Source organism: Neoarius graeffei, chromosome 27, assembly GCF_027579695.1.
Source record: "Neoarius graeffei isolate fNeoGra1 chromosome 27, fNeoGra1.pri, whole genome shotgun sequence".
NCBI classification, from domain to species: Eukaryota; Metazoa; Chordata; class Actinopteri; order Siluriformes; family Ariidae; genus Neoarius; species Neoarius graeffei.
Window position 1 is genome coordinate 39,013,264 of NC_083595.1, and position 15,384 is coordinate 39,028,647.

Genomic DNA, 15,384 nt, shown 5'->3' on the forward strand with positions numbered 1-15,384 from the left:
ATCATGAAGTGCAGCGGTGCTTTAATATACAGTACATATAAACATGCATGTAATTCTTGGTGCCATGAAAGCTTTAGTCATTACCTACTGATGTCCCACAATCCTTGGACATACTTATGATTTCTTCCGATGCTCTTCAGGTGCGTATCTCTGTGGAAACATCCCGCTGCCATTCTGACAACTTGCATCTGGAACTCATCAGTAACAAGCCACATCAGTCCACCATGGCCGAGTCTCGGACAAGCAGTCGGGTTCAGTCTGAGCTGATCGAGGAGGTGGTGCGCAGGGAAGAAGCATCTCTTCAGGCAGAAGAGGAGAAGACGAAGAGACCAAGACTGAGCAAAGAGGAGCGGGAGTTCAGACAGAGCAAAGGGCCCAATCTCTACTCAATCCTGCAGGAGATCAGTGAGCTCGCCTTGCTTGATACAGCTTTCTGTCACATACAAAACACTGAAGTACCAACGTGCATAACCTCAGCTTAGGTTTACTGAGAAAATTCAATTCAGTCCAGACTCAACATTTGAATTTTATTGCTTTGATATTATGAAATTTTTATTATTTACTCTAGTTTGGATGATAGAGTAGCACTGGAGAGTTTTGGCCAAGAGTTTACTCAGATATTGCTCATAAGCCAAAGAACGACCCTTAACTGCTTAAATCCATTTTTAGAGATTTTAGTGTTGCACTGATTAACATTATGGTTTGGCTGTGGTATTTTGTTTAGTATATATTTTGTAAAGGAATGCATAAATTGTGTACATTTACAACTGAAATGTTTTATAAAAAATATTTTCACGGGCTCTTTGGATGGTGCACTTGTAAAGCACATAAAAAAAATAAATAAATCTATAGGTGCTATGAATATGCAGCCCCAACCCCAACTCAGATTTCACAACTAAGAAATTAGTTGCTGGGTGAAATGGTTATGAAGTGGGTAGCATTGCTGTATCACAGCTCCAACGTCCCTGGTCCGAGTCTAAACTTGGGTCCCTGTCTGTCAACCCTTTTTCCACCAACAGGGAACGGGTTCCGTTCTGGTTCGCGCACCCAATTTTGAACCATTCAGAACATTTCGACCAAAAATAAATTGGTTCGGAGCCTGAAACGGTTCCCAGCTAGAACCGAAATATAGCTGTTTTTTCTAGCGTGTACCATGATGACATCAGTGGGCGTGTCATTAGCTTGGAGAGGAAGCAGAGTGCAGCAATGGAGAACGCGATGCAAAAGGATACACCTTCAGAAAAAATGGAATGAAAACGTGTCTAGTAACGGGAAAAAAACCTAGCAGGTAATCAGTGCACTCTGGCATGCTGTTAGTATTGTTTACTCCTGTTGTGCAATGCCCTCCCTTTGTGACACACCCTTGATTACAATGGCTCGGCTCAAAATTGATGAAAACGTGGGCTAGTTCACTAGCCGGCACAAAGTTTCAAAGAATCCTGAACAGAATCGGTTAAAAAAAACAAAAAACTGTTCCCTGTTGTTTGAAAAAGTGTACGGAGTTTTGTTCCTTCTCCCCATTACTGTATGGATTTTCTCTCGGTTCTCTGGTTTCCTCCCACCATCCATTTAACAGTTATCCCATGAAATTGAGTCGTACATGAGCTGATAGCCGATGAGGCGCGTAGTGCCAAGTTGACTATAAGCCATGTACGATGAGATTGAGTGGAATAACTGTTAAATGGATGGTGGGAGAGAACTGAGAGGAAATCCATACAAAACGTCCAAAAAATGTAAACCGGCAAAATGACAGTAGCAATTTGTGAAAAGTGCTATAATTCTTGAAAAATAAAAAAAAAATTCTTACTATCAAATATACTTATTCCATATTTTGTTGCTTTTTTATTTTTATTTTTTTGGGGGGGTGGTTTTTGAGTAGTTTTTTTTTGTCCTTGGTCTGTTCAGCAACACGCTCCACCGTTTTGTTTTTCCTCTACTCATGGTATATGAGCTAATTGCCTAGTAGTAGAGTAGCCAATCAGAGTGCATGATTGCTCATATCCAGTGAATGCAGATAAATATTATTATTCTATCACCGAGTGTGTGAATGTGCCAAAATCCGTGGTTACATTTTTACCCAATGTTAGTCAAGTCATGGTGACGTTAAAGTGCATATCACGGGTAAATTCAGGAGCGAGATCAATGTAATTCTCCTATTTTATATTAAACTTTGGTCAAATATCTGTCACATTTTGCATTTTGTGCAATTTTTTTACCTTGCGCAATACCAGAAAAATTCAGTTGAAATCGAGCCACTTGAGGCGAATTGGTCCGCCTCTGAAAAAACTTGGCATTTGGATTTTCTGGGAAACATTGATTTTCGTGACGTCGCGTGCGGGACGCCTCCTTCTGAATCCTACGTCAGCGCTGGTTTGTTTATGAGAAAACGACCTGGTGGTTTTCTGCAAATTTCTTCAACGTTATCACTAAAATGGTGAACAGATGTATCGTAGGAGGGTGTAGCAACACCAACCTTGATGGGATTAGTACTCATCGTTTTCCAAAAGACCGGACAATGAGAGAGAAATGGGAGCGCTTGGTCTACACAGGCTGTGCACTGAAACCGTGCAAAGCTCGCGCAGCCTGCTGGCGCTTCCGCAGGTGACGTCACGAATCTGGCTCCAGACTCCCTTGGGATTTTTCCAGACGCGTTTTATTATTTTATTTTTTCTTGCTGTAAACAGATGGCCTTGTGCAAAATTACCCTTCTGGATGAGTGTGTAAACGGACATACTTTCTCATATATAAATTAAATTGGTCTAGAATATGCACTTTAACAGTTCAGTTCAATTGGTCAGGTTCAATGCCCAAACTGATAATCACATCATCAGTTTTTCTTTGGCTAATCAGACACAAGGTACGCCACCACTCTTGCCGGAGCGGTTGGGGGTGAGGCGCCTTGCTCAAGGGCACTTAAGCCAGTCCTGCAACCTTTTGGTTCCAAAGGTGTTTCTCCAACAATTAGGCCATGGGTTCCCCTAAATCATTAAATTAACACACAATCATTAAACAAGACAGACTTTATTAACAAAATATGAATGGAAAATTATGCTAAAAATGAACACCCAAGACAAACCCTGTAAAGAAAATGTACTAGAATTATGAAAACTCAAATTCCTAAACAGTGTACAAACCCACTGTTCTACTCAAACACTTTTGTTAGTGATGGCTGGATTACGTTATGCTTTAATACTATAATACATTAAAAAAAAACCTTCCTAAATCTGCTAAGGTCTAGGTGAGACTCCATCAGCTTAGACCTTATGTGGAGGTGCATTTCTTAACTGAACACATTCAGCATTCAACACTGGGGTTATGGGTATAGACTTTACTTATTAGATGTTATAAACAGAACCCAATAACACCAGCTACTAAAAAATAAAAATCAGCTACAGCAGCTGGTTCTTTCTGTATAGTTTTGCATTACAACAAGGATGTAAAACGTAACTCGAGGCAGTCTGTTCTCATTATAGATCCTCGCAGAGGATGTCAAGAACAACACAAGCAGTCTATCTGCACTTGGCTGGACGACCAGGGGAAGTACATATCATGGTCTAACAGTTACAATCGAAAGTTTTTTTTCCTTTCTTTCTTACTCTGAACTAGTTTTTTGGCAGCCATTTTGTGTCCATCATAAACTTTCTGGCATAATCAGGAAGAATAAAACTGATCAATCACTCTCATTATCTCGGTCATTTGTTATTTCTGGAACTGGACTGTCACATTTGTTTGTGTGAGGGGAGCTCTGAGACTCCACAGGATCCTGTTTCAAAGGCATGTCAGTGTTTCCTGTGGTCTGATCCAGTTCTTTCTGGTCATCTTGGCTGAAGTGATGTGCTGTGGGACTTGCAGCAGGTTCATCCGGGAAAGCTGACTCTAACGACTCTGAGAAGATGCAAGTGACAAATTAGTTCAAAGAAATGCAAAATTTAAACAAGATGTACTGCTTATGAACAAAAAACAAGATATTCACCCGACATTGTAAATCCCCATCGTACCAAATGTACTAATCCAGCCTATTGCATTTCAACTACACTGCAACTATACAATAGTGTCATGTTGCATCATACAATCTACAACTAAGGTGGGGTTTACATTAGACCGTATCAGCGGATCATCAGATTAACGTTTTTAAAAATGATTCGCGTGCACACAGCAACGCCAATACACGATTCGCGTGCACACAGCAACGCCAATACACGGATACGCTAATCACATGACTAATTCGGCACGTAAGTTGAAATGTGTCAGTGCGGCTCATCGCTTCCTCCTCAGCGGCTGCGCTCCAAATCACTCCGCCCTGAACAGCGAGTGCCCTCTGGAGGGTGCGCACTCCGGCCCTGCGCAGCTCACAGAGCGCGCGAGTGTAGTGCACGAGCAGTGATTCGGGACTGAGCCGCTGTGCGCAAGTCACTTACCACTTGCAAGTGGAAGGATGGCAAGCCTAAAGACCATCATAACTACACAATGGGCAGTATTTGCATCAGTATTTGCAGTATTTTCATACTTTTATACTCTTTAATGAAAGGTGATACAAGGCGGAAGTCTGCGCCGTTTTTCAGCAGTCGCGTCACATGACCAACGCCAGCGAATCAGGAAGGTGGCTGTCACAGTGACGTTGTCCAATGACGCCGCCAGCTAGAGCTCAGCACAGCGTATCCGCGTATTCTCAATGTTTACACAGCACCGGACCAGACACGATCTGGATTGAATACGTGGACCCTGGCGGATTCCCGTTTCCAGGCGTTTTAATGTAAACGGACAGTGCATCCGCGAAGAAAACGAGACAGATACGGTCTAATGTAAACTTGGCCTAAATCACCTAGCTGTTTCTGTCGAGCCAGCCTTCTTTCCAGAGCCAGCTGTTTGTTGCGTTCGATGCGCTGTTGCTGTTCTTCTGTAAGAGACAGCGGTGCAGGAGTGGAGTGGATAAATGGATCTTCAGAGAAACTTCTATCTTCAAACGGGTCTGCATCTTCCTGTGAATGGACCACTGCTTCGTCTAAACTCAAAATAAATAAAATATTTACATTCTACTGCATGAAACCACGTGTTAAGAAAGATCACTGTGTGCTGAAGCTTCAGGTTTTTCTCACCGCCATCATTTCCAATGAAATCCTCATGGGTCAGAGGCATATCCAGTCGGATTCGTTTGAGACATGTCTGAAAGAGAACAAAAAAGTCATGTTACAATGACATTTCAAAAAGGAGACGGTCATGGAAGGCTTGATCTTGATATTTAGCAGTGGCGGCTCCTGAATTTTTTTTCAGGGGGGGCAGTTTTCCCCCGTTATGTCTACACGGACCATAAATGCCCACAGGACTGAAGTAAATTGACCTACAGTGGTGCTTGAAAGTTTGTGAACCCTTTAGAATTTTCTATATTTCTGCATAAATATGACCTAAAACATCATCAGATTTTCACACAAGTCCTAAAAGTAGATAAAGAGAACCCAGTTAAACAAATGAGACAAAAATATTATACTTGGTCATTTATTTATTGAGGAAAATGATCCAATATTACATATGTGAGTGGCAAAAGTATGTGAACCTTTGCTTTCAGTATCTGGTGTGACCCCCTTGTGCAGCAATAACTGCAACTAAACATTTCCGGTAACTGTTGATCAGTCCTGCACACCGGCTTGGAGGAATTTTAGCCCATTCCTCCGTACAGAACAGCTTCAACTCTGGGATGTTAGTGGGTTTCCTCACATGAACTGCTCGCTTCAGGTCCTTCCACAAAATTTTGATTGGATTAAGGTCAGGACTTCGACTTGGCCATTCCAAAACATTAACTTTATTCTTCTTTAACCATTCTTTGGTAGAACGACTTGTGTGCTTAGGGTCGTTGTCTTGCTGCATGACCCACCTTCTCTTGAGATTCAGTTCATGGACAGATGTCCTGACAATTTTCCTTTAGAATTCGCTGGTATAATTCAGAATTCATTGCTCCATCAATGATGGCAAGCCGTCCTGGCCCAGATGCAGCAAAACAGGCCCAAACCATGATACTACCACCACCATGTTTCACAGATGGGATAAGGTTCTTATGCTGGAATGCAGTGTTTTCCTTTCTCCAAACATAACGCTTCTCATTTAAACCAAAAAGTTCTATTTTGGTCTCATCCGTCCACAAAATATTTTTCCAATAGCCTTCTGGCTTGTCCACGTGATCTTTAGCAAACTGCAGACAAGCAGCAATGTTCTTTTTGGAGAGCAGTGGCTTTCTCCTTGCAGCCCTGCCATGCACACCATTGTTGTTCAGTGTTCTCCTGATGGTGGACTCATGAACATTAACATTAGCCAATGTGAGAGACGCCTTCAGTTGCTTAGAAGTTACCCTGGGGTCCTTTGTGACCTCGCTGACTATTACACGCCTTGCTCTTGGAGTGATCTTTGTTGGTCAACCACTCCTGGGGAGGGTAATAATGGTCTTGAATTTCCTCCATTTGTACACAATCTGTCTGACTGTGGATTGGTGGAGTCCAAACTCTTTAGAGATGGTTTTGTAACCTTTTCCAGCCTGATGAGCATCAACAATGCTTTTTCTGAGGTCGTCAGAAATCTCCTTTGTTCGTGCCATGATACGCTTCCACAAACATGTGTTGTGAAGATCAGACTTTGATAGATCCCTGTTCTTTAAATAAAACAGGGTGCCCACTCACACCTGATTGTCATCCCATTGACTGAAAACACCTGACTAATTTCACCTTCAAATTAACTGCTAATCCGAGAGGTTCACATACTTTTGCCACTCACAGATATGTAATATTGGATCATTTCCCTCGATAAATAAATGACCAAGTATAATATTTTTGTCTCATTTGTTTAACTGGGTTCTCTTTATCTACTTTTAGGACTTGTGTGAAAATCTGATGATGTTTTAGGTCATATTTATGCAGAAATATAGAAAATTCTAAAGGGTTCACAAACTTTCAGGTACCACTGTAGGTAGCAAGTCAACTGTTCTACAGAATGTTCTGTAAATAGATTTTGTACTTCAAACTCCATGACCAGCAAGAATTTTACAGACTGTGCAACTTAAGGACAAACAGGAAAGTGCACTTACTGTAACAAAAGATTGTAAATAGTTGGCTAACATAACAATAGCAGTTGAATAAATAGATGAGTGGATCTTTAGATCTTGCAGTTACTGGTATTTACCAAGGATATTACCAAAGTATGGCAAATATAAAAATGCACATTGAAAACATCAAAAGTGAATGGATTCTGTGACTGTGTGTGTGTGTGTGTGTGTGAGAGAGTCACGAAGTCAACCAAACCCAGAAAAACACCACGGTGACTGGAGCCCTCAGTTTCGTCTTTGCCTCGTAGAGCTAACTCGAACACTCCACAAAATTTCACGCATTGGGTGAGCCGGTTTAATATGTGCCTGTTCTTGCTCACCTCATCGTTGTGGCGGCGAACTGCTAGCCTGTAGCCCTCATCCGGTTGCGTAGCGATGTTCACTCTCCCAAAAGCCGAAAATTTCACGCAGCTCCCCATGTGAATCTTTGATGACTCATGTTTTTTTATTTTCTCCGACAAATGATGCATGTCCGAAACTCCAGTGACCGTCCAAGCAGTGTTGTCCGTGGAGCCACCTCCAGGGTAGAAAAGTAAGCAGGGGTAGCAGAAAACCGCTGAGGCGCCCTCGCAGCCAGCTCGCCAGGATTTGCGCTGGGACCATCTCATCTCATCTCTAGCCGCTTTATCCTTCTACAGGGTCGCAGGCAAGCTGGAGCCTATCCCAGCTGACTACGGGCGAAAGGCGGGGTACACCCTGGACAAGTCGCCAGGTCATCACAGGGCTGACACATAGACACAGACAACCATTCACATTCACACCTACGGTCAATTTAGAGTCACCAGTTAACCTAACCTGCATGTCTTTGGACTGTGGGGGAAACCGGAGCACCCGGAGGAAACCCACACGGACACGGGGAGAACATGCAAACTCCACACAGAAAGGCCCTCGCCGGCCCCGGGGCTCGAACCCAGGACCTTCTTGCTGTGAGGCGACAGCGCTAACCACTACACCACCGTGCCGCCGCGCTGGGACCATGTTGAAGTAAAACCTCGAGTATATGATTCCCCCCCGTCGAAATCTGTTTTATGTTTAGATTTGGTTGAGGGGGGTCCAGCTTGTTTTGTTGCCAATTTAGCTCGATTTGATCGCTGACTAAATGGAACTTCTTTTAAGGACCGCACTGAATTGCTTTCCGCATCCATCTCACCTCAGAAACTGAGCGGATCGAACGCAACTTTGCCGCGCTTCGCAGTGACGTAAGCACGTTAGGGCAAGCCCCCCTGGAACCCATAGAGATTGCATTGAAGTGTCAGTCAGGAGAAAAAAAATATATTAACATGGGACTCTATCAGTGAACTCTTGGGCGATTTTCAGCGTGACTGAAATCGCCCCAAAAGGGGCGGTACTCTAGAAGCAAGACCACCCTGATTGGACAATGATACCCAGAAACAGATTAAAACGGCCTCGAGCAGCACTGGTGAAAATTTATTTTCAAAAAAGAAAAAAAACTTTTTTTTTTTCGTTTTGGCAGAGCGTCGCCCAATCGCCCTTATGCACCAGCCGCCCTTGCTATTTAGTAAAGAACATGTTGATTTTTGGTGACTAATAGTTGAATTCATCTTCCATTTACTCATCTAGGCTCTGGAGATAAAATCGGTGGCGTAGTGGTTAGCGCTGTCGCCTCACAGCAAGAAGGTCCGGGTTCGAGCCCTGTGGCCGGCGAGAGCCTTTCTGTTTGGAGTTTGCATGTTCTCCCCGTGTCCGCGTGGGTTTCCTCCGGGTGCTCCGGTTTCCCCCACAGTCCAAAGACATGCAGGCAGGCTCGGCGCCAGGAACAGTTTACTAAGGGGGTAATTGGAAATCGCAAGGGGGCAAATATTTTTCATATAGTGTGTAGTAGTGATGGCGGTCTGACAACGTGTTTCAAACAATTAACTGCGCCAACCACAAAACCACCACGGCCCCGAAGGTTGCTTTAGTCCGGGAAAATCATGTGGCATATTACCAGGGCAGTTGTGCTTTATCAACACCCGTGCCCACCTGTTAACCCTCCCCTCCAATTTTCTCACAGACACGCGTTACAACCAGAAAGATGCCAAACATAAAACAACACACACAAACCTACAGGCAAGTCCTTTACATTTAAAATACATACAAATAGCTCCGCGGCATGAAAACAAAACGTCAATGCAAGTCTAAGGTACTTGGCTCGGCGGCCAAAATCATAATTTAAAAAAAATCAACAGACCCCGCGGCTGCACCAGTAATAGCCTTCCTGACTCGCACCGAGTCAACGCTAACCACTTAATCCACGATCCCAGTTTAGGCGTGTAGGGGACTAAACACTCTGAAGTGATGAATTTTCACCCCCGCTGCATGGGGGGTGACGTCAATGACACATATTCTTACGCTATTAACAATGTGCAGCGTAAGAATCATAACAACCAATCAGATTTGTTGTACCGTGCCAGTTTTAGTAGTGATTTATGTGAAATGTATTTTTGTGCAAGGCGCAACCACTTAATATTTCGTATTTGAAAATGCAAATTATTAATACGTCTATAATACATTATATTTTCATAAGAAAACAATTAAGTGATCTGAGTCTCCGTTGAGGGGGCGACGCCCCCTTTCGCCCCTCCACGGTGCCGGGCCTGCATGCAGGTTAGGTTGACTGGTGACTCTAAATTGACCGTAGGTGTGAATGTGAGTGTGAATGGTTGTCTGTGTCTATGTGTCAGCCCTGTGATGACCTGGCGACTTGTCCAGGGTGTACCCCGCCTTTCGCCCGTAGTCAGCTGGGATAGGCTCCAGCTTGCCTACAACCCTGTAGAACAGGATAAAGCGGCTAGAGATGATGAGATGAGTAACTGAATAATAAAGGCACGTTTAAAGGATATGGGACATGGATTTTTACCTGGGTATAATTATGTATAAAGGACATAAGAAATGCCATCTAAATCACTGCAGGGCGTCAAAAATGTGAAAATCATCACATTATTCAAGTTTTTCTATACATCAGCGTAAAACAAGGATTCGTTAATGAGCTAGGTGGTCACGTGACGTCACAAAAACTTTCCAAGGAGCCAGCGCTTGGGAATCTAATGTAAACAGGTTACCGAAATGGACACCATCGACAGTGACATTCCCGATGTTTCACAGAGATGTGAAGTTAGACCCTATCAGTTCGAACCGATAGCTGGAAATTCACATGAACATGGATCTTGTCTTTACTCTGACGGGTCAGATGATTCTGAGAGTGAGAGTTCATTCAGTCCCCATGAAACTGAAAGCGGTCGGCTCGATAACACTTCCTGGTAAGTTAAAAACAATTCTGCTCAAAGGCTAATGATCTGTTGAAAGAAGTATTATTTTTGTATCATACATTGAAAGTTCATCATAGATCTAGCTAAAGTCCGTTGCAAGCTAGTTTTTTTTTTTTGCTGATATTTTTCGAGATTGATTGAGATACAATGCTTCCAGAGTCCGAGATGAAAACATTCAAAATGGTGAAACGAGTCAGAATTATGATAATCAATAATTGATACACCCAAAATTATAATACTAATCCTTACCTCGGCTTTCAGTCGCTTAGCGCAGAGGTCTTCAACAGGGGGGTCGCGAAATCGCACCGGATCACTCATATCAACAAAAATATTCCTGCCCTGTCCCCTGGCCTCCGTGCAGGGATGCAAACAGCGCGCCTTTCGGCGGATGCCGCCTTTTTCACGGCTGAATCACGCAGATCTGATTTTAAAAAAAATAGCGATGTTGGTTCATGGAGCATGAGGCATGAAGTGTAAGGATGAGAGAGAGGCGGTTTGGGTCGGGAAGCTGCGCGCATTTGTGCAGCCTGGCGCAGGTGTGCGCGGCTTCCTGATTTGAACTGTTTTTTTTTTTCTCTCATCCTTATGCTTCCTGTTTCATGAATTAATATCGCTCAGTACCTGAGTATTAATGTTGAAAGAATCCTCAGCGAAATGGTCCGAATACAGTTTGTGGGAAACAGTAGGCGCAAAGTTTTTTTTTCAACAGGTGTTCTGTAAAGTTGTCCTACCAAGCCTACTGCGCATGTGCGAAGCCTACTGCGCATGCGCAGGTGAGCCCACACTTTCCTCAGCTTCGGGTCCTTGGGGAATGCAAAAAAACTTACTCCAGGGCATTTCCCATTGGAATTATTGCAACCATAAGCAGCACAATACACCATGATGTCCAATGTACTTTAAAGACTATAAAAACAATTTCCTTGTCATACACTTCTCCATTCATCTACCCGCTTGTGCTGTGCCCGAAAGGTTTTGTGACGTATGATCACGTGACAGCGGCTCTTCCGGTTGTAAAATATGCATATCGGAGCTCGAGCAGAAATGCCATATAATCATCACGACTATAACGATTTTACTGAATTTAATAGATGATTTTGTATTTGTTGATGCAATTAATTCATATTTTTAATGGAAAGAAACTGATATAGCGTGCATTTATGTTTCATGTCCCATATCCTTTAAACTGATTTATATTTAGCTGTTCATGTAAGGTAACTTTTATATGTACAAAACTGCATTATGACATTTAACAGAACCAGTCAATGACTCCTAGGTCCTTTATCATGGTTTAGGTTCTTTGTGTGTTAAAAAAAGATTTTTGATCTAATCTCTTTGTTTTTAAAGGGAATTTACATGTAGGGGAAAACCAATATTGCACTAACCTACTGTGTGTGTCTAAAGCTACACTGGGTTCTCATCAAATCTCATCTCATCTCATTATCTCTAGCCGCTTTATCCTGTTCTACAGGGTCGCAGGCAAGCTGGAGCCTATCCCAGCTGACTACGGGCGAAAGGCGGGGTACACCCTGAACAAGTCGCCAGGTCATCACAGGGCTGACACATAGACACAGACAACCATTCACACTCACATTCACACCTACGCTCAATTTAGAGTCACCAGTTAACCTAACCTGCATGTCTTTGGACTGTGGGGGAAACCGGAGCACCCGGAGGAAACACACGCGGACACGGGGAGAACACGCAAACTCCACACAGAAAGGCCCTCGCCGGCCCCGGGGCTCGAACCCAGGACCTTCTTGCTGTGAGGCGACAGCGCTAACCACTACACCACCATGCCGGCTACATTGGGTTATCAATGAAAATGAGGCGTTTTGGTGACGATGCGTGGTGAACACTTGAGTGCCACACCTTCGTACGCTTGAGCGGCCATGCTCGCTCAGAGGACCCAGTCGTTATGGGAAACACCTGATGTTGATTTGCAGCAGATGTTTCCCATAATGACTGGGTCCCAAGAGTGCACACAACGTGCTCCAAAGGATCCCTGAACGTAAATACACCAAGTCTCGGCGAAGGTTAGGCTGTGCCGAGCCACTGTGTTGATGAGGCTCCCACAAGCATCAGGGACATGAATTCGAGACAAATACATCTCAAGAGACTTGAAGAAGGTTCCCTGAGCTTTGGGAAATATTCCCAAACCCATCTGCGAGTATTTGCTTCTTAGTTTGGCAACAAAAACATCACATCACCACCAAATTTCAATGAAAATTTTCACAACGGCTTTGGCTACTCACGAGGTGGAGACCCACCAAAAAACAACTTGTAAAGTTGAGAGAACAATCTTCGTGTATTGCACGATTAGTGACGATGCTACCAATTTTTCATCGCGAAGTACTCGCGAGCTGTAGTGTGACCAGAGCCTAAATGCCACTTTGATTAAAGCTAAATCACATGTGCTTGTGGAAATGAGCAGTCATACCTTTACTTCCGTACTAATGGACTTACCTGTACTTCTTTCTTGCCTCCTAGAACCTCCACTTTGTCAATAAAGTCCTCAAACTGTAGTTTGGGATAAAGTCTGTGAGCCCAGTTCTCCATTTTCTGCATTAGAACCTTAAGATCCTCAACCTAAATGCAGACAGAAGGAAAGGGTGTATATTTGTTGTTCTAAGTAAGCAAGAGTGCTGATAACTGATTTATCATGTCTGAAATAAAGCCACAGGAAAGGTCGAGTCACCTCATGGCCTTTGCCTTTAAATTTGACATCACTGAATAATGTACGCAAGGCTGGAAGTCCTCGTTCAGACACAAGCCTGAAGGGAAGACGACGAGAAAAGTGATCAGTATGAAGCCTGACATACCCTGTGCTTATGACAATCATGTACACAATAATCATTACCTCTGAGAGTCTAGTTTAGGCTGCGGTCTCTTAACTATGTGTCTTTTAGCTACAGGAACATCAGGTAACCTGGACAGCTCTCCCTCTTCACCTACAGATTAGATTAGATTAGATTAGATAAAACTTTATTGATCCCTTTGGGAGGGTTCTCTCGGGGAAATTAAGATTCCAGCAGCATCATTACAGATAAACAGAGAAAAGAAATAGAGAAAAACTTCTAGATAAATTAAAATAAATTAAGTATTACATATACAAGTATAAAAAGAATAAGATATGGGGAAGAGAGAGAGGAGGGGAAAAAAGGAAAGGGGGGGCAGCAGGAGAGATATTGCGCTTTATATTGCACATTGTCCGGTATTGCTTATTGTCAGGCTAGGCTACTGCTCCTTCCCGTCCTCTGTCCTCCTGTTACCCCTCCTCCCCCCCAGAGAGGAGTTGTACAGTCTGATGGCGTGGGGGACAAAGGAGTTTTTGAGTCTGTTCGTCCTGCACTTGGGAAGGAGCATTCTGTCACTGAACAGGCTCTTCTGGTTGTTGATGACGGTGTGCAGAGGGTGACTGGCATCGTCCATGATGTTCAGTAGTTTGTCCATAGACCTCTTCTCTGCCACCATCATATACGGTACAGCTGTTCACGGTCATCTAAACAAAGGTGAGCTCTGTGTGTGTATAGATCTTACCCTCTCCATTGGCTGTAGGCTGCTCATCGAAGTTGCCCTCTCCAGGGGACAGCGGTGGTGGGAGCGGGGGAAAGGACTCATCCTCTATTTGATCGTAGTCAGACATGCCAAAGTGACCATTTTCTGATGGATCAGACATCATGGATTCTGGAAAGAAAAACAAGTCACAGTCCATCATCAACCAGGAGCATAACTATCCCCCCCCCCATAGAATTTACTTTAGTGCAACAAACAAGCTCTAAAATAAACTATTATGATTATTAAATTAAGGGGCGGCACGGTGGTGTAGTGGTTAGCGCTGTCGCCTCACAGCAAGAAGGTCCGGGTTCGAGCCCCGTGTCCGGCGAGGGCCTTTCTGTGTGGAGTTTGCATGTTTTCCCCGTGGGTTTCCTCCGGGTGCTCCGGTTTCCCCCACAGTCCAAAGACATGCAGGTTAGGTTAACTGGTGACTCTAAATTGACCGTAGGTGTGAATGTGAGTGTGAATGGTTGTCTGTGTCTATGTGTCAGCCCTGTGATGACCTGGCGACTTGTCCAGGGTGTACCCCGCCTTTCGCCCGTAGTCAGCTGGGATAGGCTCCAGCTTGCCTGCGACCCTGTAGAACAGGATAAAGCGGCTAGAGATAATGAGATGAGATTATTAAATTATATTCAGCTTGGAGTAGGTCACGTGATCTAAATAAAGTATTCTTCATATGTTTGTAACATCATTAAATGTATTAACTGCATGGAATATCTTTCACATAATCTAAGTTTCTGAGCACTTTCTACAGTATCTATGGTCACCGTTAACTTTGAAACTAAAAGTGTACAGCATCCTAATCAGGAAAAAAATGAAAAACATGATGAAAACTTCTTGTTATCTGATTCCTACCAGTCTACATTATCTTCCCACCTGTATTCCGTCACCTGTGCTATGATTGGTCAGAATGGTCCCGCCAACAGGTTGTCTGTCCAATCAGCTGTCTTCTTGGGACTGCGAGACGCACGTGCAGAAGGCGTGGTTTTTCGGAATACGAGTAGGAAAATAAATAACCCTGCTCTGTGTTGTAACTGACTGCTAAGTATCAGATCGTGTGCTATTCACACTTCGCTCCGGTAACCATGGAAAAAACAAACAAACAAACAAACAACAATCTCACCACGTGACCACGCTTTGCTGTTTCAAGCCTTCAACGGTTTTAATGAAACGAAAACAGACTACACTTACCTCAGCCAGAGGGTTTAGCAGTCTGTGCAACTTTCCCTTGTTTCTGCCGGGTTTTTCTCTCAGCCAATCAGAATCACAGTGAGCACTGCTTCTGTTATTCCACAGTGTGTGTGTGTGTCATGGCCAATGGCACCACCTAGTGGGCAATATGTGAAGAGGCTGGGGTTTGTTTATTAATAATAATAATAATAATAATAATAATAATAATAATAATAATAAATGGGGCGGCACGGTGGTGTAGTGGTTAGCGCTGTTGCCTCACAGCAAGAAGGTCCGGGTTCG

The 15,384-nt window shown here is 43.6% G+C and overlaps 2 protein-coding genes across 3 annotated transcripts in view; one reads left to right on the forward strand and one right to left on the reverse strand.

The window, feature by feature from the left end:
* dis3l (DIS3 like exosome 3'-5' exoribonuclease) overlaps positions 1-3,683 on the forward strand; it is a 30,418-nt gene extending 26,735 nt beyond the window's left edge. For both annotated transcript variants that reach the window (XM_060911809.1, XM_060911810.1), the window contains one exon: positions 141-3,683. In XM_060911809.1, the coding sequence (XP_060767792.1) occupies positions 141-482 (342 nt within the window). In that variant the 3' untranslated portion in view covers positions 483-3,683. The remainder of the gene's footprint in view (positions 1-140) is intronic.
* tipin (timeless interacting protein) lies at positions 3,006-15,162 on the reverse strand. Its single transcript, XM_060911811.1, has 8 exons — positions 15,103-15,162; positions 13,894-14,040; positions 13,214-13,304; positions 13,052-13,127; positions 12,820-12,942; positions 5,097-5,163; positions 4,823-5,002; positions 3,006-3,885 (listed from the first exon to the last, which is right to left on the reverse strand). Exons 2-8 carry the CDS (start codon positions 14,033-14,035, stop codon positions 3,671-3,673), a joined length of 894 nt encoding a protein of 297 aa, XP_060767794.1. The 5' UTR covers positions 14,036-14,040; positions 15,103-15,162; the 3' UTR covers positions 3,006-3,670.
* Between the last annotated feature and the right edge of the window lie 222 nt (positions 15,163-15,384).